Source organism: Fonsecaea monophora, assembly GCF_001642475.1.
Source record: "Fonsecaea monophora strain CBS 269.37 chromosome Unknown Scaff71, whole genome shotgun sequence".
NCBI lineage: Eukaryota > Fungi > Ascomycota > Eurotiomycetes > Chaetothyriales > Herpotrichiellaceae > Fonsecaea > Fonsecaea monophora.
In genome coordinates, this window is record NW_019174002.1 from 127244 (window position 1) to 150476 (window position 23233).

General features: G+C 52.7%; 8 protein-coding genes across 8 annotated transcripts; 4 read left to right on the forward strand and 4 right to left on the reverse strand.

The window, feature by feature from the left end:
* Positions 1–1112: 1112 nt before the first annotated feature.
* AYO21_08341 (hypothetical protein) lies at positions 1113–5105 on the reverse strand (the record flags this gene model as incomplete). The annotated part of the gene is made up of 2 exons (XM_022658286.1): positions 1113–2463; positions 2518–5105. 2 exons carry the CDS (start codon positions 5103–5105, stop codon positions 1113–1115), a joined length of 3939 nt encoding a protein of 1312 aa, XP_022509439.1.
* Positions 5106–5972: 867 nt separating this feature from the next.
* On the forward strand, positions 5973–7157 carry AYO21_08342 (hypothetical protein; the record flags this gene model as incomplete). Its single annotated transcript, XM_022658287.1, has 1 exon — positions 5973–7157. One exon carries the CDS (start codon positions 5973–5975, stop codon positions 7155–7157), a length of 1185 nt encoding a protein of 394 aa, XP_022509440.1.
* Positions 7158–7948: 791 nt separating this feature from the next.
* On the forward strand, positions 7949–8825 carry AYO21_08343 (hypothetical protein; the record flags this gene model as incomplete). Its single annotated transcript, XM_022658288.1, has 2 exons — positions 7949–7992; positions 8060–8825. The coding sequence occupies 2 exons, from the start codon at positions 7949–7951 to the stop codon at positions 8823–8825; spliced, it is 810 nt and encodes a 269-aa protein (XP_022509441.1).
* Positions 8826–12021: 3196 nt separating this feature from the next.
* On the reverse strand, positions 12022–14502 carry AYO21_08344 (hypothetical protein; the record flags this gene model as incomplete). The annotated part of the gene is made up of 3 exons (XM_022658289.1): positions 12022–13330; positions 13387–14269; positions 14319–14502. The coding sequence occupies 3 exons, from the start codon at positions 14500–14502 to the stop codon at positions 12022–12024; spliced, it is 2376 nt and encodes a 791-aa protein (XP_022509442.1).
* Positions 14503–14790: 288 nt separating this feature from the next.
* AYO21_08345 (hypothetical protein) lies at positions 14791–16127 on the forward strand (the record flags this gene model as incomplete). Its single annotated transcript, XM_022658290.1, has 2 exons — positions 14791–15109; positions 15253–16127. The coding sequence occupies 2 exons, from the start codon at positions 14791–14793 to the stop codon at positions 16125–16127; spliced, it is 1194 nt and encodes a 397-aa protein (XP_022509443.1).
* Positions 16128–16390: 263 nt separating this feature from the next.
* Positions 16391–17104, reverse strand: AYO21_08346 (hypothetical protein; the record flags this gene model as incomplete). Its single annotated transcript, XM_022658291.1, has 1 exon — positions 16391–17104. One exon carries the CDS (start codon positions 17102–17104, stop codon positions 16391–16393), a length of 714 nt encoding a protein of 237 aa, XP_022509444.1.
* Positions 17105–18107: 1003 nt separating this feature from the next.
* AYO21_08347 (hypothetical protein) lies at positions 18108–19910 on the reverse strand (the record flags this gene model as incomplete). The annotated part of the gene is made up of 1 exon (XM_022658292.1): positions 18108–19910. One exon carries the CDS (start codon positions 19908–19910, stop codon positions 18108–18110), a length of 1803 nt encoding a protein of 600 aa, XP_022509445.1.
* Positions 19911–21110: 1200 nt separating this feature from the next.
* On the forward strand, positions 21111–22298 carry AYO21_08348 (hypothetical protein; the record flags this gene model as incomplete). Its single annotated transcript, XM_022658293.1, has 5 exons — positions 21111–21342; positions 21403–21534; positions 21646–21779; positions 21858–21957; positions 22066–22298. The coding sequence occupies 5 exons, from the start codon at positions 21111–21113 to the stop codon at positions 22296–22298; spliced, it is 831 nt and encodes a 276-aa protein (XP_022509446.1).
* Between the last annotated feature and the right edge of the window lie 935 nt (positions 22299–23233).

Here is a 23233-nt window from a genome sequence, read left to right on the forward strand (position 1 = left end):
TTTGAGGATACTGTCGACATATCTCGGCTGAGGAAGGACTATGTCATCCGCAAAGAAGGTGTGGAATCACAAACGGCGTTTTTAGAGTCGGCATCATGAGCTTGTAATGGATCTACTTGCGCTCGAGGTCCGAGGTCCTTAGATTACGGGACGGCATAACTGTCGTGCATAGACGAGAGATGCATTGGGGGCTTCTTGAGAGCGAGGAGAGGCTTCGTTCCCTGCTGCCTCGCACTGTGCAGATAGAGGCCACAGGAACCGAGTCGAAGCGAAGCGATACAAGAATCGGAGATCAGGGATTTAATTTGCACATGCCTCTTGCCATTTTGGACGCAGCTACGACTGACTGACTGACCGACTGATCTATCTGAGGATCTCCATTGCTCCCGTACTTGGTCAATCGCACCGTAGCTCCTAGCCAAATATTCATTCGATCGACTGTGTCTCCTCCCAATCCATCAATCAGTCAGATACTCAGCACCGCCATCATCATCTTCTTCTATCACCACCACCCACCCAGCTCTATGTCACCTTTGTTGTTCTCCGTCAACCTTCCAACGCAGCAGTCTCCTGCGCCGTCCAAAGTGGCATGGCTGTGTCCTAAAATCGCAATCAGGTAAACAGACAAGACCCCCAGTGTCCCAGTCGAACACATGCGTACATGATCAATACCGAAAACAAAGTCCTCGTTGACCCAAGCGGCGCCCTTGAATCCATGCATCCATATTGTCCAGCATGGCTTAGAGTCCCGAAAAGACAAGACCGAGCATTCGTATCGAGCATTATAGCAAAACAACATAGTTTGCAACCCTTTTTTTGGTGTCTTTTTTTCTCTCTCTTGCTTTCACCCGTTTTGACATGGCATTTAGCAACATAGCCATTGCATTCTTGGCACATTGCTTGAATTCATTTCCGTGATCCTTTGTAAAATTCAATCATCGCGTGAAGCGGTTCCTCAGAGGTCAGAAAGATCTTCTCCTGCTACCTCCTTTTGCGCCTCATCCCTCAACGCCACACGCCGTTAGTTTTGGAGAAAAAGCAATTGTGAAACAGTTTCGCGGCATGTTCCTAGGCCAACAAGATTATGCGGTCAATGATGCGTTGATTTTGTACTACCACTTGCGCTTCGGCATGCGCTTGCGCCGATTCGAGACAATCTGCATCTGCGAGATGAAATTGCGACCGAGTCGCTCCATGTCAGCCACGGCTTGTTCGGCCTGTTGCAAAGCAGAAGGGTTCGATGGTGGTGGTGGTGGTGGTGGTGCTGCGTTGGCGGCCGCCGTCGCAGGATTCCCTGCCGCCGCAGTCAACATCGACCCTGGGGTTTGAGACTGTGGTTTGCCTTTCGCACCCCCGCCGCCCATCTTGCTGATAATGTCGAAGGCGATAGTTTTCTTCCTTGCATACGCGTCGGCAAGGCTTCCATCATGACCGTAATCGCCGGTGCCGTTCACTTTGAAGTTCTCCCCCAAAGGCGTGGGCATGGTTTGTGCGTAATAATACTCCATCCAAGTTTGCAGTCCGCTATAGCCCTGAGCTTTTGCAATAATCCACGCCATTTCCACGTGGCCGATGAGCATGTCTTCAATTTGCCACGCCACGCCATCAAGTGCGAGATCGTTGGCACCATGGTGTATGACAGACGCAAATGAGTGCATCATGTCTACGCTGTCGGAGAACGTGAGCAGCTGGTCCCTGATCTCAAGTTCTCGCTCCGTCATATGCCAATCGGATTCGTCGTCCTGGTCGGCTGTGGAAACCGACTTAGTCTCTGCACCTGGTTCGCTTGGGAACGATGCCTCATGCTGGTGTCCCAAGTGACTCTCTGTGGCATCCTTTTCAAGTTTGCCCTTCTCTGAAGTGTTGCTTGATAAGTTGTTTTGGATGCTGGGGACATTAACTGGGACTGACTTGAGGCTGAGCTGCCGTTGCGTGTTTGTCAAGTCCTTGGTCAATGGTTCGTTGGGAGGAGGAATCTTCGTAAATCGGGCGGTTCCTACTTTTGCTCTTAACTCTGTTATTCTTCTCTGGTTTCCTTCATAGGTTGCAGGGCGTTCGTGCAAAGCCAAGGCATATTTCTCCAGCCTATCCCATAGTTCCTTGGGAGGATTTAAGCCTTTGTTGACCATGGTCTCAAGTTTAGCCAGATCGATATCGAGAGCATATTTGAGGACTTGAATTTCTTCGGCAAATTCCAGATCAGCTCGACTGCAGAGGCAACTCTTCTTGTTCTTCTTGTTGCGCTCCATACATTTCAAGTGCGGCGTGAGAATTTTTGCGACGTCCCAATATGCCTTTACGGTTACCCGAATGCGGACATGTCGTGGGGGCGCAGTGCCAGTTCTCGTTGAGTTCGACGTAGGCTTTTCTGGGGTCTCCTTTGCTTTTTTGTTCACCTTCAACGGTGCAGGGACGAGTGATGCAAACTTTTCAGTGGCATAGCGGGAGAATGTCGCTTGACATCTATGGTCTGGAGAACACCTATACCTCGATGAATCTTGGCACATGTGCACATACCGGGAAAAGATATCCCGGCACTTGTTGATAGGGGTACGACTTTCCATAAGAGTACTGAGAATGAACTGCTCGAGGTAGCGGAGGTTAAGTTCGGCTCTTATGGCGTCCATTGAACCGAGGACGAAAGTGCAAATAAACGCGAGGAAGTCTGCAGCCATGATCGCGATCTCAAAGTTGACCTGGCCGACCAATTCAAACATCAACATTGCAAAGGTGTCTGCCATAGCTCGTCCGATAAAGTTGAAAGACCGAGCCCATTCCTTGTGCTTGAGAGATTCACAATCCGCATAGATGTCTCGGAGAGTCATGATGTTGATTTTGGCGGCTTCGGAGTCCTGTCTCATCTGTAATGCGATGCGCTGTGTAAGTATGATCGCAGCCCTCGCAGGGCAGATGCCGAGTTCCTGCAGCTGCAAGACAAAGTCCGCAACTTTTGGTACTGGCGTAGCGGCGGCAACCTGCATGTTTTCGATACAATGTTTCTTTTCGGCCTCCCAATTTGCCCACCAGAATTTACCTGAAGTTTGCTGGTTTAGCACAACGTGAAGCATGTCCCACATGCCCTCTTCAAGATACATATGATGATATTCGCAGAAACGGGCGCGCAATACCGCAGGGTCATTTGCCGATGGAGTGCGCAAGAACTTTTTGAACAACTCGAAAGCCTTTTTGTCCACATGAGAGCCCTCCAGAAGATGGTGAATCTCCAGATCGGGCTTGGGAGATGGGCTGGGGTTGGCTTTTTCCTCGGCATCGATCTGTTTTATTTTCTCCCCATAGGCCTTGACAAACTGTGTCATGGAGGCTTCCACCTTTGAGATGGCCTCGAGAAGTACATCGGGTGGGAGCTTCTTCCCCTTCATAATGGCATCTTTCGTCATGTTCAAAGTCGCTAGATACTTCCCTGGGTTGTTTCGGGAGGTCGAAATGACAAGTGAGGTCACCTTTCCAGATAATTGTGCCAGGCTGGCACCCTTGGCTGCTTCAGCGACCAGAGCATCGACCGATCGTTGGAAGAGTATGTCACTAATCACATCGTCAAGAACGATGTCGGAGAGTGGTGGGATGGGCGATTTTAGGATAGCCTTTGCCTTGAGTTTCTTGAGGGCGCTGGTGACACTGGCGGTAGTGGCTCCAGGCATCCTCTCCACCATCTTCAGCATGTAGTGCTTTGCAGCATCTTCAACCTTGATACATTCAAGATTGGCCTTGATCGTGTCTTCGTCAAGATTCAGATCAGGGTCGGCAGCCGCGGAGGGATTGTCAGAGGCTTGCATCTTTAACCGGAGGTTCATCATGACCTCGACCACGTTATTGCATGTCCTCGTCTTTCCATCGCCGGTGGTGACATCGACCGTGAATCCTTTGGCATTAGGTTTCGCGAGCATCTCTTCAAGAGCCTTGAAGGACTTTTGTAAGACAGGAGACATCGGGCCGTTGAGTTCCAGCACGCTTCGCAAATCTGTGATAGCGGTTTGGACATCATGTGGATCTGAGGCACTGAAGAAACCCTTCATCACACTAAGGGCTTGAGAGAAGGCGTCGGCGTTGGAAGTTGCCAAAGTGTTCTGAAGCACCGTCGTCAAGCTTGCCGGAGTGTTGGGAGTTGTGCGATTCCCCGTGGGGGCAGAATGCTGGTGAAGTTGTGAAAGCGCAGGTTCGGCATCAAGAATCATCTGCCGGAACTCGTTATTCTTCCTCTCAGCTTCCGCCATCTCAGAATTCGCTTGGTCTAGTTTCACACGAGCATCCGCCGGTGAAACTCTCCCAGCATTAACATCGTGTCGAATTTTATCCAGCCGTCCCCGAATTCTGCGCACGATGTGCTCGTTCTCCTTGGCGGCTTCCAGAATGGCGCTATTCTTGGGATCCAGCAGAAAATCTTTGGATGCCATAGGGAGTAGATCCAGCGCTGAGGTCTCCAACGTGGCGTTGCCTTTGTCATCCTTGATTGTCGGCGTGGAAGGCAGACTACTGCGAGTGGCTTTGTCCAAAATCGCATTTCTGCGGGCTCGCAAGGCAGCTTCCTCCTCATCATCCTTCTTGACACGCACTAATTCCACGTCTCTCTGCTTGCGCAGCGCGTTTTGCATTCTTTGCGACTTCTCGGCCATGATTCTTGCGTGGTAATATTTTATAGTGTCCATCTCCATCCAAGAAATCCCTTTCGTCTTGGCTCGTAGGCAAATTTCGTGTTTGCAAGAGCCTGCAGCACCTCTGGTCCTTTCGGCTCCCTTCACATCAACGTCCAAGCAGCAGGTCCCTGGACCCGTGAATTTGAAATCACCTCCTAGCTGAGATTTGAACAGCTTGTCAAGGGCTGTGGCATTTTCATCTAGCAAGGCTCTCTGCGTCTGATGTCTGGAGGATTTCTGCTCCAGTTCGTTTTTTTCCTTTTCCAGTTTTGCTCTTTCGTTGAGCAATTCGTTGTAAGTTCGTATGTCCTCGTCGGCCCAACCGTCAACATTATGGCCATCGGCGGCTCTCAAAGGGCTGGTCGGCCTGGGAACAGAGTACGGCTCGGAATGTAGCTCTTGGGGAGCGTCAGCCGTCACCGACTTGACGCTTTTGCCTTTCGGTTTCCCCATCCTCCCCAGGGCGAAAGTAAACAGAGGTGTTGTTGGTCACTGAAAATCCGGGCGGGCTGATGCTGGATGGTGTGGTAGAATATCGGGCAGGCCGGACTTTCAGCGTTTCTAGGTGGGGCAGCTTTGCTGCTTCAGATATGATGGTGGCGGCAACAGGATGTCGCCCAAAAGCCCAGCAGGGATTTACAATCGAAAGGCTATCGCTTTTCACCGTAGAATGATGTTGATGGCCTTGATTGTGGATATTCTGTGTGGAAACTCTCGACCGCTACGACCCCAACCAGCGATAGGCTTAGAAAAAGCCTTCACCACATCAGGGAACTCTGCATCACGATTTGTTGACACGGCAAAAGCTGGCTTGGATAGAGGCGCCCTCATGTTTCCAGGGAAAGTAGACTGCGGTCCCCAGTCCTGGAAATTTCGTAGTGGTCTATCGCGACCGCGTTGCTGTGTCGGAAGAGGTCCTACAGGTCAGGGCTGGCAGGCTGGGTAAGTGAATCAGACGCCGGGTGCAGATCCCAGAATAGCCACGACGGCAAGACCACTATCCTCTTATGTGTCGACAGGGCTCCAAAGGGACAAGATGGCCATCTCGCGATGGAATTGAGGCTGCAGAAGTCTTAGAAAGCAAGACAAACCAAGCTGAGGTTAGTTTGAAGTTCGTTTGCCAGGGCAAGTCGATGGCGATTTCTGCACGCGGACTTTAGCGGGTCTTGGCCCGGTGTCGGAATTATAATTTTCCGAGTCGGCTGTAACAATTTTCTGACAGCCACTGCCGCGACTATATGTGCACCAAGTAGGAATTCATATAATATGGAGATATAAGAGGTCATCTTGGTCTCAGAGTCAAGCTCGATCCGGTCGAAAATGGCCGATCTCCCGGTTGACGGAGACAATGGCAGCACGCCCGACGACAAGATCCATGAAATCATCCGTGCCTCAACAAACCACGACATACGGACATTACAAAGATATATCGATCAATATTCCTTTCCAGAATGTAAAGTCGTCGATGTCCAGGACCCCTTCACTGGCTTCTCACCGCTCCATGCTGCGATATCCGTCTGCGCCACACAACTCAATGGGGATTCTACTTCTCTCTCGCACAGTGAGGAGAGCGGAACCCGATTTCTCAAGTTCTTACTCGAGAACGGCGCAATCTGGAACCAGCTAGACAAGAATGACGAGACCCCAGGATGTATTGCCTACCGCCTGGGGCTGCACGATCTTTACCAAATCATGGTCGATGCGGGAGTCCGTGCAGAGATGGTCCTCAACCGCCTGGAAGGCTACGAGAGACTAAATGACGACGAGGACGGCGAGGATAACAATGTGGCCGAAGAGTCGCAAGGTCAGGACGATTCGGATGCCAACACGTCACACGAGGATGTTACTAGCTCAGTCTACCTCTCTTCGGCACTATCACTTGGCGATAACAATCTTCTGGACGAGCAACAAAACGGTGTCATGATGAGATGGGAAAGCGACATTATGCTCCAGTCCACCAACGCACTCTTATCAGAGCCAGGCTTGAAGATCCTGAACATTGGCTTTGGCATGGGCATCATTGATACACACATTCAAAACCATGCTAACAAGCCCACGAGTCACCATATTGTGGAAGCTCACGCAGATGTCCTCAGCAAAATGGAGAGTGATGGGTGGATGGAAAAGCCTAATGTGGAGGTTCACAAAGGAAAATGGCAAAACATCCTTCCGCAACTCATTGCAGAAGGCGAGACCTTTGACGCCATATACTTTGACACTTTCGCCGAGTCGTACAGCGCCTTTCGCGATTTCTTCTCAGAGCAGGTGATAAGCCTCCTAAGCCAGAACGGGCGCTGGTCTTTCTTCAACGGTATGGGTGCCGATAGGCAGATCAGCTATGACGTGTATCAAAAGGTTGTCGAGTTTGATTTATTTGAATCCGACTTTGACGTGGAGTGGGAGACAATTGAACTACCCAATCTGACACGGGAATGGGAAGGAGTTCGTCGAAAATACTGGAACATCGACCGCTATCGACTTCCAATATGCAGGTTCATGGATTGATTGATGAGCGAATCGGATGCCGTCTGTGCTGATCTCCATCCATCCACACAGAATAGCCAACTCATGAGATTCATTTCTGCTCGTGTATCAGAGGCGTGAGTCCGGACCTACACTCATCCATCGTTGGGAAAATATTGCTCTACTACGTTGAGCGTGAGCGGGATATTATGTCGACAACCGAACTTGACTGGATGAGCACGACCTTGTGATGCCTTTGAAGTCTCCTTTTAGGCCTGGCGAAGAAATGAGAGTTCGGTGCCATTGCCCCGAGCCGGTGGAAGATTCAGAGTTGCGAAAAGGGCATCATGGGAACATGTCTTTGTTCCACCCCGCCAATTACACCCCCATAAACCACAGCAAGTGCTGAAGACCATCCCGGAGCTGTGCCAGTCGACCAGTGGGAAGCCCATCCAGATGAGGCGTCCCTTTTCCATCTCGGAAAAAATCCCGCGTCCCACCCGAGCTGCGTTCGGTCCTTTATTGCCCCGCACTTTCTCTCCCTCTTTCTTTTCTCCCTCAATCGTGTCGGTACTCCACATTCGAGTGGTTCGAGGACAGTCGATGGGTTACCCATGAGACAACTCCGCGTGTCCGGAGAGGAGAAACCCTCGGGATGACGGCAGCGAGTATTGGTCACGATGTGTACGTACATCTTGTGTTGCGAGAGGGCCAGATGCTCTGCGATTTGCAACTGATTTGAAGCCTCCCCGATAACTATCTCGCCTCCAACTTCACCTAGGACCTCAAACCCATTCACTTGTCGAGGCACAGGAAACGTCCAGAAAAAAAAAATGGCCAAGCGGACAGCAATTGTGACGGGCTCATCCCGTGGGATGTAGGTGTACCACCAAGCCGCCCAAACATTTGGGTGTCACTCACTAACCTTACTCTTCCTTCCCCAGCGGCGAAGCGATCGTTCGACGACTCGCGGCAGAGGGCTATGCGGTCTGCGTCAATGACGTCTCAGCCAATAAGTCCGGCATCGACAAACTCGTGTCCGAGCTCAACTCCAAACACGGCTCCGGTGCTGCCATTGGTGTGGTCGCCGACGTAACCTCCTCGTCGGAAGTGCAGTCGATGATAAAAGAGTCGGTAGAGAAACTCGGTCCCCTGACAGTCATGGTCGCGAACGCCGGCATCGCGCAGGTCGCGCCAGCACTGGATATCTCGGACGCAGACGTCCGCCGAATGTTCGACGTGAACTTTATGGGGGTGTGGCTGTGCTATACGCATGCGGCCAGGCAGATGATCTCGCAGGGGCCGGTCCCCGAGGGCAGCAGTGGGTACAAGATCCTGGGTGCGGCGAGCATCGTCGCCTTCAAGCCGTTCCCGCTCCTGTCGCACTACAGCGCGTCAAAATGGGCGGTGAGGGGCCTCACACAAGTGTTTGCGATGGAGATGGCCAAACACAAGATCAACGTCAACGCTTACGCGCCGGGCATTGTCGGGACGGCCATGTGGGATCTTATCGACGAGAAGCTAGGCGAGATCGAGGGGAGACAGAAGGGCGAATCGGTCAAGAAGTACAGCTCGGATCTGACGGCGTTGGGCCGCGTCAGCGTCCCAGAGGACGTCGGGAACGTCGTCGGTGGGTTCATGTGCTCCAAAGACGCAGAATTTGTCACGGGTCAGACCATTGTCATTGACGGCGGTATCGTGTTCACTTGAAGCTTGTGCTTGAGCTTGAGCTGCACAACGACCAGGCATTGAAAGCTTTGCGGGTATTCGGTATCTTTGTATGTATACCCACTGCCTCGCCACTGTTGGTGTGGTGTTTTCAGAAAGAAAAGTGAAAGATAAAATCCCAGCCAACACAATGAGAACAAAAACGGACCTGTTCCTCGCTTCAGCGACCTGACCTGTTTCCCCATGATGATCATTACCCATGTCCATATTGCAACATGCATCCCATCCACCTTGTCTGTCTATCTCCCGTCAAAATGAACTCACAAACACCGCTCCATGCCGCCTCACTTTCCCATTCCTATTCCCCTTTCCCTCTCGCTTTCCCTGTCCTTATCCATGCCTGCCACGGACACAGACACGAACAGGAAGGCAGACAGGCAAGCCTATCCAGGATGCCCCGTACCCTGCTTCGGCGGATACACTTGCCCGGCAACCTCGACCGTGGGTTTACAGGTGCACCAGGCACCCTTGGGTATCGAGTCCATGACGCTGGGGATGTGTCTTCCGCAACCCCACCAGGTTGTCTTCTCTGCTCAAGGCGTCAGTACGGGTGAAAGAGAGGTTCGGGGCGGAGCGGCAGCAGGGCGCAAAGGAGATAGATATTGGTTTGACACAGAGCCCAACACAAGGGCGGTCAATGGAGGACAGGGAAGAGGGGGGGTGTCTTGGATCTATGTAGGGGAAGGAGGAAAAAGAGGAGGGAAGAGAAGGGGTGCGTTCCACAGAGATGAGGCCATGAGAGGGTGATGGTGGATAGAACGGGCGGAAAGGTGACTTGGTGACTTACGACAAGTAGGACACGTTCTCTGCATGCACATCTTTGTCAGTGTATCTCGTCGTCGTCTCCTACTCAGATATGTATGTATTTGTTTGCTTTCCCTCGGCTTCCTTGGTAGACGCTGATGAATCTTCCTTTGTCGTTTACTTGTCGACGTTGCTTGCGGGTCTCGAGTATCGACTGAGTTGAAGATCTTCTAGGTTCGGCACGCCGCAAGGGGGGGAGGAAAGCGTGACAGATATATAATATGATGATGATGACGAACCGAACTAGAACATATGTATCTGTCCGGCCGGGGACCAAACAAGCAAATTGAACGGACGGACACCACTCTACATACTCACTAGGTCGTACTATCTCGTTGTTTCAAATACATATGTCCGGAAGATCAACCCACGGATGGCACCAGAGAAAAATCAAAAAAAACCACTAAAAAACTAATCTGCAATACCCAGCATTCCCTTCCCCCCCCTGAACCAGTCATTTCTTCCGTTCGGGGGAGGTTTTATTCTGGCCCCTCCTTTATGCCCTAGACTTCCCTTGCTGTGTAATTGTCATCGGGGACCTGCTTTCTCAGCAAAGGAAGGCCGGTCGCCCCCCTGTGGCCAGAGGGGAGGGGAGGCGAAAGAGGGATGGGACGGAATGGGGGTTGGAAAGGTCAAAGAAGCACAGCCCACGGAAGGTCGAGGCAAAACAATAACAAACCGAAAAAATAACAAAAACAAAAACCGATTACTCAATATCAATCAGTATTCAAGACGGGCCGAGCTTGGGAGAGCGCTGAGAGAGAGAGAGACAAGAGAGCAACCACCACCACCACCACACCACGGAATGCATTTCCCTTGCGTCCCCTTCACGCCCCCTTGCATTGAGGAAGTCAAAATCCCTTCACCCTCCTCCACCCACGTACCTACCCACGGCTTCCCTTTCCTTTGGGTCCTTTGGGGGCTTGGAAGGGGAGGATCCGACATTTTTTTTACAGTTCGAACGAGGGCCGACATCCCCGAACGGACAAGGTGCTGATTCGTCGACGTCACCATCCGCCCATTTCGAGGGTTACCGAGAACCATTGCTCTCGGACAAGTCTTGGCCCGGCGCGGCCTTGGGGGGGAGGGCAACAGGAGGGACTTGGGAGACCCCACTAAAAAGAGGGAACCGGCGGTATGGTTTGGGAAATGCAAAAAAAGGGTAGACCCCGAGGTCGCCGAGGGGGAGGGGGGGTGGGCGGTGGTTGGTGGGTCGAATGAAGCGATTCCCAAGAACAAACAATTCTGCACTATTCAAAAAAGAGAGAGAAAGGTCCAAGGGGGAAAATGGGAAACAATAGTCGAGATATACTTCTACATAAGCGAGTCCCACGACTCGTGGCGCATTAGAGCACCGATCCGTCGGGGTCATGTAGTCATCGTGGGTATCGTAAACAGCAATCAGATGCGCTCAAACCATGCAGATCCTCCACGACAACTCGTATATCTTCGGAGGACATGTCGACTTGTGCCGTTGTGACCCTGCGTGGTGGTGTCCACGCAGCCCATGTCTCCCACTCTGGTGGCCGTCTTCTGCTGCGCCTTGAACGCCGTGCGTGCCTGTTGAGCTGAACACCGACTGGGGACTCGGGGTTACGAATGCCAACTCAAACCGAACCAGAAAAGCGCGACTGCCGTAATAAGAATCGTCGACCATTGCGTCTTCTCACCTCCACTGACGCTCTGATTCGAGTAGACGCATGCCCATCCAGAAAATATCCCCCCACTGCTGCCACAGCTCAGGGGCCGCAGAGGTGGTTCCGAGACTCCATTGAACTGACACTTCTGTGTTGACCAGTCGGCCGAGTCCAACCAAAGCACCCAGCCAGCGGGACAACACGTTGCCCACGCCGAGCTGTCGCTGTTCTGTTGCAGAATGAAGCAAAAGTTTTGAGGGCAAAGCGAGTTTGTGGATGGGTCAGGGCAGGACGCTTGTCGCGCAGCGATTGCACCTGTCCCACTTTCTGTGCCGAGGATATTGATCTGAGATGTTGATGCGGATATGTTGAGGTACTGAACTGAGGCTGCGGAATCCGCCGGATGTCCGTCGAGGCTGTGGACGATGGGGTTTGTCCACACTGCCAACGGGGATAAGAAAAGGGCTATCTGGATTGTAGACAGAAATCCGACCATTGCGACGTTGAAGTGATGCCTTTGGCGATAATGCGCAGTCTAGAGAGAGGCATTGACCTGATATCCCCATGGGTTGGGATGGTCTGATGCGAGAAATAGTCAAAGTCGGCGGCTGGGATGCGCACGGATGCGGTATCGGGGCGCGGGTGCTGACTAAGACATCAAGGTTCGCTTCGTGCCACAGACGTGATCGGATTGGTTCGTTAAACTCTCAGCCTTGACCAAAAGAAAGCCTTGCGCCTCACATGAGCCTTGCCTGGATCTGCCGGACATCGGGTGATACAGCCTCTGCAGACTTCAGTGTGAGCACCGCTGCTTCTTGTGCGATAGGCAGCATCTCCTCGAGCGTGCGACCCTTCGCGAGGCCTGCGACGATAACACCCAACATTGTGTCACCAATGCCATTGACAGAGACTATTTCGTCCTGTTCGACTTCAATAAACGGCGGGATCAACCGCATGTACAAGCCGCCGATCGCAGAGTCGTGAGACAAATTTCTCGACAGCACATATGGGGCGCTCTCTGGCATCGTGAGTCTTGGATCACCGGGTCTCAGCAGGCAAGCCAAGAGACACCCTTTATGCCCAAGCTTTGTCACCAGGTTTGGGATGAATGGGAGAAGCTGGATGCACTGTTGGGGGACTCCACGTTCGACCAAGTCAAGGCCTGCAACAGAAATCAATCGATCCCGGGAACCCGAGCCAGCGAGGCCGAGGCTGTCGATAGTGTTCCACCACTGCTCCGATTCGAACATCAGCGCATTTCTGGCCGCGTTGTAAATTGCTGTTAACTCGAGTCTGTTGGGAGAGGCGAGGCTAACAACGTGATCTGGTACGACGTTAGCGCTGACAATGGCAGAGTTGTCCTTGTCGAAAAGACGAGCAGCTTTGGCGATGGAGACGGGCTCAAATGCAACCAGGGCTTGGTGGGCTTTCGCAGCCGTCAAGATGGATGAGAGAATGGCGGGAGACCAGTTTGCGTCGACAACCACCCACTTTGGCTTGCTTTCGCCCATTTTCGCCATCCAGTACTCTGCCGATTCGAGTTCTGGGCGACCAAATATTGACATATCTGCCATGGCAAGTACGAGATCTTTGTTTGTGTCGTTGACAGCGACGTATTGTGCTGTTCGTGCGCCGTCGTTGGTGGAAACACGTCGGATTGCCGTAGTCCCCAGACCGCACTTCTCAACGTGGTCGAGAAGGGACACTCCAGCAAGGTCGTCTGCCACAACACTCGCTAGTGTGACTTTTGCACCCGCTAGATGAGCAGCCATGGCAACATTACGGCCGACCCCACCCGGCGACTGAGAGATGGCGGACGGATTTGATGTGTGAAGCGTTGGAGTGTTGGAATCTGGTGTGATTTGCAGTGGTTGATGATCACATATTGTATCACTTGCGAGGGATCCAGCAACCAGTATATCCACTGGCTGAAAGGACTGTTGAACGGTGGCATGTGCGGGATCTGCTGGGCCGTCCGCGCCTCTTTGAGGGCTCTTTATAGATTTGGCGAAACTCCTACTGCCGATGACCTCGCTGGCATCCTCTCTAGATCGTGTCAGCAAGTGCCTCGTCTATCCTATCAAAGGTCTAACTTGGCTCACCGCTGAGGCGCAGCTCCGCCCCGTCGCTCGAGCTTCGCCAGTTCGACGGCGACTTTGGTTCCGCGGATGACGTTCGCCTCAATCAAAGCCTCATTTGCCCGTACACTCCCGCCCTTACTCAACTCTCGGATCCGCTTCAAGATGTAGGGGGTGTTGGCACTTCCGCCAATGCCCTTCTCTTCAGCTTCAGTGACCGCTGCTGCAACAATTGAGTCAATCTCTTCCTTTGCCATTGCAGATTCCTCTGGGACAGGATTGGCGAAGAGCAATCCTGAGTGAAGAGGAAACCCCTGTTGTGCGTAGATGATCGCCGCGGCGTCCGCCTCATCTTGAATGGTCTTTGGACTTTTGACGCCGCTGTCGCGGGAGAAGAAGGCAGGGAAGTCGACGTCTCCTTGCCGGCCATCTGCAAAGGTGCCCACACCCACTCCTTGGGTCTCCAGGTATTCCAACGTCCGGGGGATATCGAGGAAGCTCTTGCAGCCGCTTGAGATGACTGCTACGGGCGTTCGCCCAAGTTCCGTCAGATCTGCAGAAATGTCCAGAGTATTCTCTCCTCCACGATGGACACCACCAAGACCGCCTGTGGCGAAGACTTTGATGCCCGCCAAATGGGCAAGAATCATCGTCCCAGCGATGGTTGTCCCTCCATTGAGCTTTTGACCACGAAGACCCAGTCCTCCGATGAAGCCCAAGTCTCGTCTTGATATCTTCCATGTGTTCTTGTCACCAGCAGTCGAGACAAGTTGTATCAGCTCTTCAGCACCCATGCCAACACAGGCTTTGCCTTCGAGGATGCCGATGGTTGCGGGCACGCCGCCATTGACTCGGACGAGGGATTCCAGGTGGGAGGACAGAGCAACGTTTTCAGGGTAGGGGAACCCTGGTGAGGTGTGAGCCTTGAACTACCTGTATTAGGCTGTATGCTGTACCATGTGTGTAGATTGTAGTCTCCAGCGCAACGACCGGTTTGCCCGTTGCAAGGGCATCCTGCACTTCTTCAGAGATGCGGAAGAACTTATCTCGACCAGCAGAACTCTTGCGTGTTTGGTAGCTGAGCCGCAGCAGCTGCCGATAGGGAGAGCTTAGCAGCTGCGATCTCCTGTACAAAGCCATTACTTGGAGACGACAACTTCAGCGACTTGGAATTGAGTCAACCACACAAATTCGCACCTCCAGGCCCGCCCGCACAGACACTCAGCCTTGTCTTCTGTGATTGGCTTGATGGAAGACGCAAGGCTGAAAGGATTTACCGAACCCATACGTCATGTTAGACATATCACTGGGATAGACCAGCCAAGTTTTAAGAACGTCAATCACCGGATTTCCAACTCGATCTTTCGATTCTCTTCTTCTCATCTCTTCCTCTTGTAGTCACTATCATACTGTGTACCCCCAAGCAACATGGTGCGTGTAGAAATTGGCGGCAGGCCCATCATTGATGTTGACACCCGTCCGGGAGATGTCGGGCGCCTCAAGCAACAGATCCGGCAGAGGATTCGTGGAGGTGGTCGGAGTGTCCATCTGAGCTGGACGACAACCACTCCTCGGCTTGTCCTGACAAGTGACACTGAAGATTTTGATCCGACGATCATATCGTACTTCCAGGAGGAAGGCTTTCAGTTGAGCTATCTCCAATATACGGGAGACAAGGCGTCTTATATGGCACAGCTGCAACACTTACAAGACCCCTTGGAGCTGGGGGAGCGCTACGCCATCGTAGGTGAGTGAGCTACAGAACATAGCGTAGGCTCGAGACAGCCATCGACTCCGATCCTGTGTCAAGCCGCTCTCGGTCACGACTCTCCCCGAAGATTCAACAATCATTCACTTTCCAAAGGATCTGACGGTGTTTTTTCTTTCCAGCGTACGGCGACGCCGCAAGCCTGGTTCTGGAAGCCTGTATGAAACCCATGCCCAAGCTTGTTGCCGTAGTTGCCTACTACCCAGACCATGTCCCGAAGACCACAACCGGTTTCCCTCCGACCCTGAATGTGTTGATCCACTTGGCCGCTTCGCAGAGATGGGGCACCCGGTTCCCGTCGTACCGCTATGAGAATACCGAGCCCGGGTTCGCCGAACACGACCTGGACGAGTTCGACAAGATCGGTGCCTCGTTGGCCTGGTCCCGAACACTTGGTGTGCTTCGCTTGGCCTTCGACATCGAGGGACCAGACATCGAAACCATCTGGGAAGCTCACACGCGACTCGAGTTTGGGGAGAAGGATGCCGACAAGACCATGGCGACCATGGTGCCTCAGCCGTACGTGAACCACGTGCCCACCATGACGGGCGGGATCGGACACGACCAGCTTCGCCGGTTCTACGACGAATTTTTCATGCCCAACAACCCGCCAGACATGCGGATCAGGCTGCTCAGCCGGACCGTGGGCGTCAACAGGGTGGTCGACGAGATGTTCGTATCCTTCACCCACACCACCGAGATCCCCTGGATGCTACCCGGCGTGCCGCCTACGGACAAAAAAGTGGAAGTGGTGCTAGTAAGCGTGGTGGCCTTCCGTGGTGGCAGGCTGTTCCATGAGCACATCCACTGGGACCAGGCGAGCGTGCTCGTGCAGGTTGGACTGCTGGATCCGAAATACGTTCCCAAGACGTTCAAGACAGCCGAGGAAGGGCGGGAGGATGAGGTCGAGAGGCTGCCTGTTTGGGGAAGGGAGGCCGCGAGGAAGGTTCTGGATGAGGATAGTTCGCAGAGCAACGATCTGATTCCAGATTGGTGATGCATCTAAAGTCAATATCGGTATTTGAGCGAATTCCGCGCAATGTATCTATCTGTGGGAGGTGATCCCAATCTTGGTGACGCGGGGAAGAGAATGGTGTTCGTTCAGTCGTTTGTCACATTTGGCCTTGCACAAGCATGTATGTAGTCACAGATGTAATAGCAAAATTTTCCCCTTGACGGTGGCGCCATACCAGCAACGTCCCTCCCACCCCGTCAGACCAGAACGCCCTCATAAGATGGAAACCACGGCTGCGTGGTCCACTATAATTTTCCCCGATCAAGCCTCCTATGGAGGGCTTGAGCTTGCCCGTCCACCGGTCCCTCACTCAACTTCAATTCCTCCCATATCTCCTTAAATCTGTGGAGATCGGTCCTGACAAAGTCCTCGACGTCCCTCCACACCCTCCTTCTGGCGCCGGTGGACTTGTCGACGATCTCCAGCTCCGGCGATAGGCATTGGGTCTTGACATACTCCCTGCCCAGCCTCTGGCTCTCCTCAGGGTCCAGCATGTGTTCTAAATGCGGAATCTGCTGCCCTGACTCGATCTTCATGTGCTCCAACAGCTCGGCAAACAGTGCGCGCAGGGCAACGAGGAATTTGTCCCCCTCGAGTGGAACGTGGAAGAGCGCGAGAAGTTCGGAGCGAGCTCTTTCGTGGTCCGTCCGGTCGTGCTCGGCCATTTGCACGCCCTCGTCGCCGAGGTGCTCGATAAATGCGGGACGCATGACAAGATCCTCTGAGACGTCGTGCCGGACGAGGCGCCATGTCACCTCCCTCAGCAGCCGGGCGCGGTCCTGTGGTGCCTTGGCCCGGAGTAGGCGACCGGCGAATTTGTTGATGTTGTTGTGGTCATGCTCGATGACCGTAGAGAAGGTTAGAGGAGGATCGTATGGGAGGTTGGGCGAATTGGCATCGTGGTGATGACTTGAATCAGACGACGGGTGACCGCTATACGAAGGTGATGGAGCTGCCATGGTGGGAGACGGGACCTGAACTGTGCCTGTACGAGTGTGAAAGGGTGACAAAAGCTGCTGCACAATAACAGTCTTACAACTTTGACCTGAAGTTCTTATGGAAGGCCGCGGTGTCTTTCGAGACATGGGAAATCGGAGGAGCGAACGCCTTTAATACCAGGGCCTTACCGGGACCCTAGGAGGGTCGATATGTGAAAGTACCGCAAGAGCCTCGTATAAGCCAACCCCACCAGAGTGCCATGAGCGTTTGATCGACATCGATGGACCATGTGTGCTGCACGATGGAGACAGTAGAGGAGAGAGAACGGACGGCCGAAGCAACCTTACAGTGGCGAAGCAGCCATGCACTGATTGTGCGAAAGCTTTCAAATCTCAAAGCGTCGCATAGCGATCATTGCAGCATGGAGCCCATCAGCCAAACGTCCCAATCAAGTGTCGAAATACGCATAAGAGGGGCAAAGCAAGGCAATGGCCTTGAATGTTGCCGACATTGCACTGGGGGACTTGATGAGGTGGGCGAATCAACAGGGAACAATGCTCGGAAAGACGCGAGCAAAAGTACAAACGATGAACATTGGGAAACACTAAGGCCCGAGAGGGAACGATCAAGTCTAGGCCGTTTCCGGGAGTCGGCGGGGACTGGGAACTCTGGGCAAGGCCCATTGCCACAACGAGTAGCTGGGCATTCGTATACCTAGCTACTTGTACCTAGCATGATTAATTGAACTTGTTTCAGGCCGGGAAGGCGTCCCAAAGAACCAAGATGCCAATAGTCAGCAACAAAACATAACTCAAGTGCAAAAACAACCCTTGAACTCGGGATCCCGTGCTGCGCTTCCCTTTACAAAGTCTGGCCTGTGGACTGCAGAAACCGCAACGGCTAAGTCATAACGCGCTCAAACGCAGAAGAATAGCACCGAGCAACATGAAAAACGTCAAATAGAAAGCATCCATTTCCCACATGCATTCGGGGTCGAAGTACCGGTATCTTGTCATGATGTCTTCAAGCCGATCCAGGATCTCCAGCATCATACACTTCCCGGCTATCCCAAATACGCCGTATTAATGCCTCTTCCGGTGAAAGCCCGAAATGCTCATCGTCCTGTGCACCATCGCCGTTCCCCTGTGACGGTGTCACCTCGATATCGTCATGGCTACTCTGCCGCTGGAAATGGACTCTACCCCCGTGGCGGCTGCTGTTGGAGCGTGACATCCCTGGCGACGGCTTTGTGTCGTCGAAACTGCGGCTGACCCCCGTCTTCGCATGCCCGTTCACACTGGTGGTGCTCGGTCCACGCCGGCTCTGGGGTCTGCTCTTGGGAATCGCGCCACTCGCAGTCACGGAGCCTATGTCTTGTGGCAGAGAATTATGCTCCTTGAGTCGATTCATGCTTTCAATTAGTGGACTCCGGAACCTCCTGACCACCATCAACTGTTTGATGGCACTTTCATAATCCTGCTTTGCAGCTTTCATCTCCCCGGCCAGAGATCGAGTCCTATTTCGGGATCCCGCACGCCCGTGTAATGCCGTGGCAGAACCGAGAGGGAGTCCCATCCCAGCTGGGGGAGGAGTTGTGGGTGTCGCAGCTCCCGCTCTCATGATTTCCCTTCTCTGGAGCTCTAGCTTCTGTTGCGTTCTGGACGGATTCTGAGAAATCCGTGCCTTATGGAGAGTCTTGGTCTTCTCCGGAGATTCCGACGCTTGTGGCTTGTAGTTGGAGAGGAAATTCGATGGCGAGTCTTCATCCGAGTCGTCTGCAATGTGACGAACAGAGCCAACTGGGGTATCTGTCGGAAGGAAGTGTGAGACACCACCTTCTACCGACGAGGACACCAGAACAGGCCCAGATAGGCCGGTCGACGCAGGTGTGCGTTTTCCGGAGGTAGGAGTAAGACCACTGTGACCGGCGTTGGTTGTTGACGACGTAGCGTCGGCATGAGAGATGTGGGTGAAGGATCTGGACGAGTCGTTGCGCACCAATTGGCTAGGCCCAACGTGAGCAGATACTGTCGACATTGCTGGAGGGGCACGAGAAGAACGTGGATACTGTTGAAGAAGCAGCGGATCGGGTGTGTTCTGTAGTTGTGACACGGCCGGCTCATTCTTCAGATTCGGCGCTGACCGATTCTTGGTCTTTAAAGAGGCTTGTGGAGGTGAGGAGCTCTTTTCAGGGTGGCTGATGTCCGCACCTGGAGGGTTTCGAGGAGCTGTCTCATCGTTCGGAGTATGTGCCCGCGCAGGTGTGGAAGTCTTCGAATTGTTGCGCGTGAGTTCGGGCGATTGCGTGGTTGAATCTTCCCATTCACCCTCCTCTTCGTCATCTGAAGACCGATCTCCAAGTTGGAAAACCCCATCTTTATCTCCCTTGCTCTTTTTCTTTATTACTGGAGTCAACCCAACCTTCTTTAGAGCCCCATGAGAGACATTCCGCGGCAACGCATTGGCGGATTGATTCTTGCGCAGGTTCCCGTACGAGGTATTCTTGACCAAGGCAACGTGGGAGCTGTTCCGTTTGACTAGAGGCGTTTTTGGGCTGTGCGAAGGCGAGGTGCCACCTGACTTTTTCCGCTGATGATGAGGTTGATAGTCGGAAGTGATGCTGGCTGTAGAATGGACTTTGCCTAGTTTGCTAAGTCCTTTTCCATGAGAGACATTTCTTGAATGGCGGTTGACGACATGAGGTCGGTGGACTTTGTGGGTGGTGGTGGTGGTGGCCTGTCTGCCTGAGGAACTCAGGGAATGGGTAGAGGACGTGCGTTCATTTAGCGAGGGCCGTTTGATGGGAGAGGGGGAAGCCGACGGCATTGTCTCGCGCCCATCGATCGAGAGGTGCAGAATGAGGTCAGCGGCTCTTAGGATCGGATAAGATGATTGCCTGTGAATGGGTGTGTTGAATGAAAGCTGTAATGTCAAGGGAACACGAGCGCAGTTTGAGGTTGTTGATCCGGTTCAAAAAGATATTGGTTGGTAGGTGGCCGATGCTGCTTCTGGACTTTTGCGGGATGCCCGCTGTTGGCGGTTGGCGGGAGCTCCACTGCCAATGCTGCTGCTGCGGGCAGGTCGCAGTTCACAACTCATGGCATGGGCCGGAGTTGTGACGTCCACCTGTCCTGTCCGCTTCATTGTTCTCTGGTATTCACGGATCCTTGTTCGGATGGAGGCAAGACGTTATGACCAAGGACCATGTCGACACGTACTTGTTGTATTATTATTCACCTGTTAGTCCCTCCCTGCAGGAGCCGAAGCTGGCGCCAGACGCAGCCTGTCGAGGCCATCCATTAATATTGCCTGCCGAAGGATCTGAGGTGCGAGTTTCTCTATTCGGTATACACGCTTGAGTCTCGCGATAGCGTCAACACGACCCAAACTCAGATAGTGAAGCCTTTGCAACAAGAGCATTCACCCTCTGCTTTGGTTGCCCCAATCATCCAAGTGTTTGCCATGTCTGAATGCTGAAACAAATCTATCATCTCACCTCTCTGCGATTGTGACGAAGTCCCTGTCATAGCTTGCCCTTATCCACAATGACAACCGTGGTGGGCGCTATGTCTCTGGTGTAATGATCGATACCCGTCCATTACAGATGGCCTAGGATCTCAGGAATACAAAGTGGTGCGTACGACTACACAACACCACGCGTACATTCAACCGCAGTGGTCTGCCACTCTGCTTTCCAACCCTGAGCAATATCTTGTGGGGGGCCCGGCCACTCTCCAGGTTCACAACTAGGTCAAACCGCCACACCTTACTGGGAGTCTCCTTTCCACTTTGATCGAATGGCCATTTGCCGGTTCCAAAAAAAGATCAAACACTCGCCATGTATCGTCGACCGGGAGGAAGCCGCCCAGTCCCCCTAGACTCTATCCAAGGGTTATCTTCTGGAGATTTCCTCGACTTGAGGCCTTCCATTGTCGATGTTGACCTTGAAGACTTGTTATTATTAGGTGCCAAGTGACCATTGCGCCTCGTCTTCCAAGTTAAACAGCAGGTTTTTGTTGACCAGTTATGGATTCGTATGAAGAATCCAACGTACCCTTCTTGCAGGATCTCAAGGATGATTCCATCGAAAAAGGCCTGACCCGTGAAACGCCGGTTTTGAAATCCAAGAAGCTTGTCTGGTTGACCTTTTGCGCCTTTGTCCTCATCGTGTCCAACGCATTCACATTTTATGGCGCTCGAGTTTATCGACATAGTCAATTAGACAGGGTATGCACCGCTCATACCTCACAGAGCTGGAGTGAGCATGAGACCTACGAGTCCTCTAGTATATATTTTGTACTGACCTTGAATGCCTCAGGTCCTGTTGAGCAGGACGTGGAAATCCAGTACAACAGCAGGCGGTTCAATGCGTCCTTCTACAAGGAGTCCATCTATCGACAAACCGCGAGTCCCGAAGTCGACGCCGCGTGGGAGGAGCTGGGCACTGAACGTGAGTCTATCACACTTCGACCTCGCATTCTGGTTTTGGACTTCAAACTTGAAACAGTCACCGATCAATGTCTGGTTGAACATGGTTTTTGACACGCCTGTCGGTTTCTAGTCAAAGGCATTGTCCTGTCGGTCGACGAGGCCAAAAGGTCTGGATTAGAGTTGGACCGTGTTATGGTGGGAGAGGACTATGGAGGACCCGGATATGTGGCCTTCGTCGAAGTAACACACCAGATCCACTGCTTGGTAAGGAGTCCATCGCATGTGCACCCTAACAGCCTCTCTAGGGCATCAATGCTCAAACTATCGCTAACCCGGATCTAGAATCTTTTGCGCCGCGGCCTTTGGTTCAACTACGAGTACTACATGTCCAACAATATTGCTGAGTTCGCCGATGGGGAGAGCATCGTCAAACTCCATATAGGTAGGCGGGAGTGCTTTCCCTGTGAAACTCTGCGAGAGAGATTCGTTTGTCCCCTTCACTCAGACCAAAAACAACTCCGACTGACCATCTCTTGTGTGTCTACAACAGGGCACTGCCTCGACACACTCCGCCAAGCTCTCATGTGTAGCTCAGACACAGGCCTCCTTCCCTTCGTCTGGGTCGGGAACCCTCCGAAACAATTCCCCGACTTCTTCCGGGAACACAAATGCCGAAATTTCGAACCGATATTGGAATTTGCAAAGAGAAGGGAGGTGAAAGCGTTGGAACACATGAAAGCGGTCCCGCATAAGGGAGCTTTGATCCTGGACGACTTTCCTTGACCACGAAGACTACCGTTTGAAGAGAAGCAGCATTTTGCATAAAATCGGAGTTGCTTGGATATCTGACAAACGCCTCCGGGCGGAGACGATGATTCTGGGTTGAATAAAAGGTCCTTTTTTCGCGGTGGTAAATACTGGAAACAAGGCGACACAACTATTCGTGCGATGAACCAGAGACTCAGCCCTCCATGATGATGGCTCGAGGTTCGAGCTGCCCAGGGAAACCTTTTCGGGAGGAGAAGTCTACACACTGTGGCGAGGGGTAACGGTCAAAGTAAATATGGCCGACGGGTGAGTTGGGAGGCCATCGAGCTCTCTCACAGCCTGGCATGGATGTTCAAGACGGAAATCATGCCTTTTCAGAGGAACTCTTGACTTGGGGATAGAGGGAAGGAGGGGAAAGAAAGAGTGGTTGTCGTTCGTGACAGTCTTTCGCGGTCAGATAAATATCTGTTGACGGAAATATGGCATATCCCTGTCCAGCAAGCCCAGCCTCGCGCAACTTCTGTTGGAGGATTATCAACTCGACTCGATCGAACGGAGAGCCGGCGGCATACCAATGCTGTGCGCGGATCGCAAGTACTGCAGGATTGGCAAACTTGCTCTCAGGCTGAACTCCTCGGAGGCCACGTTATACGGGACAGGTATCTTGGACATTCAAAGCCACAGCCAGGATAAAGAACTACGGGGTTGAATTATAGGCTGCGGGTGCAGCATATGTATGTGTTGTTAGAAGTCAACAGTTCGAATAAAATGATGTTATAGCGCCCGCGTCAGACCGATCATGATGGGGATCTTGGTCCAGTCATTGGCATTTCTCTTATCGGGCCCCATGCATTGCTCTATACGATTGCATCGTCAAGTCTGGAGCCACACAGCGAAAATCATAGCTGAAAGGCTGTGCATGTCTTCGATGACAACGAGGTGGGCTTCGC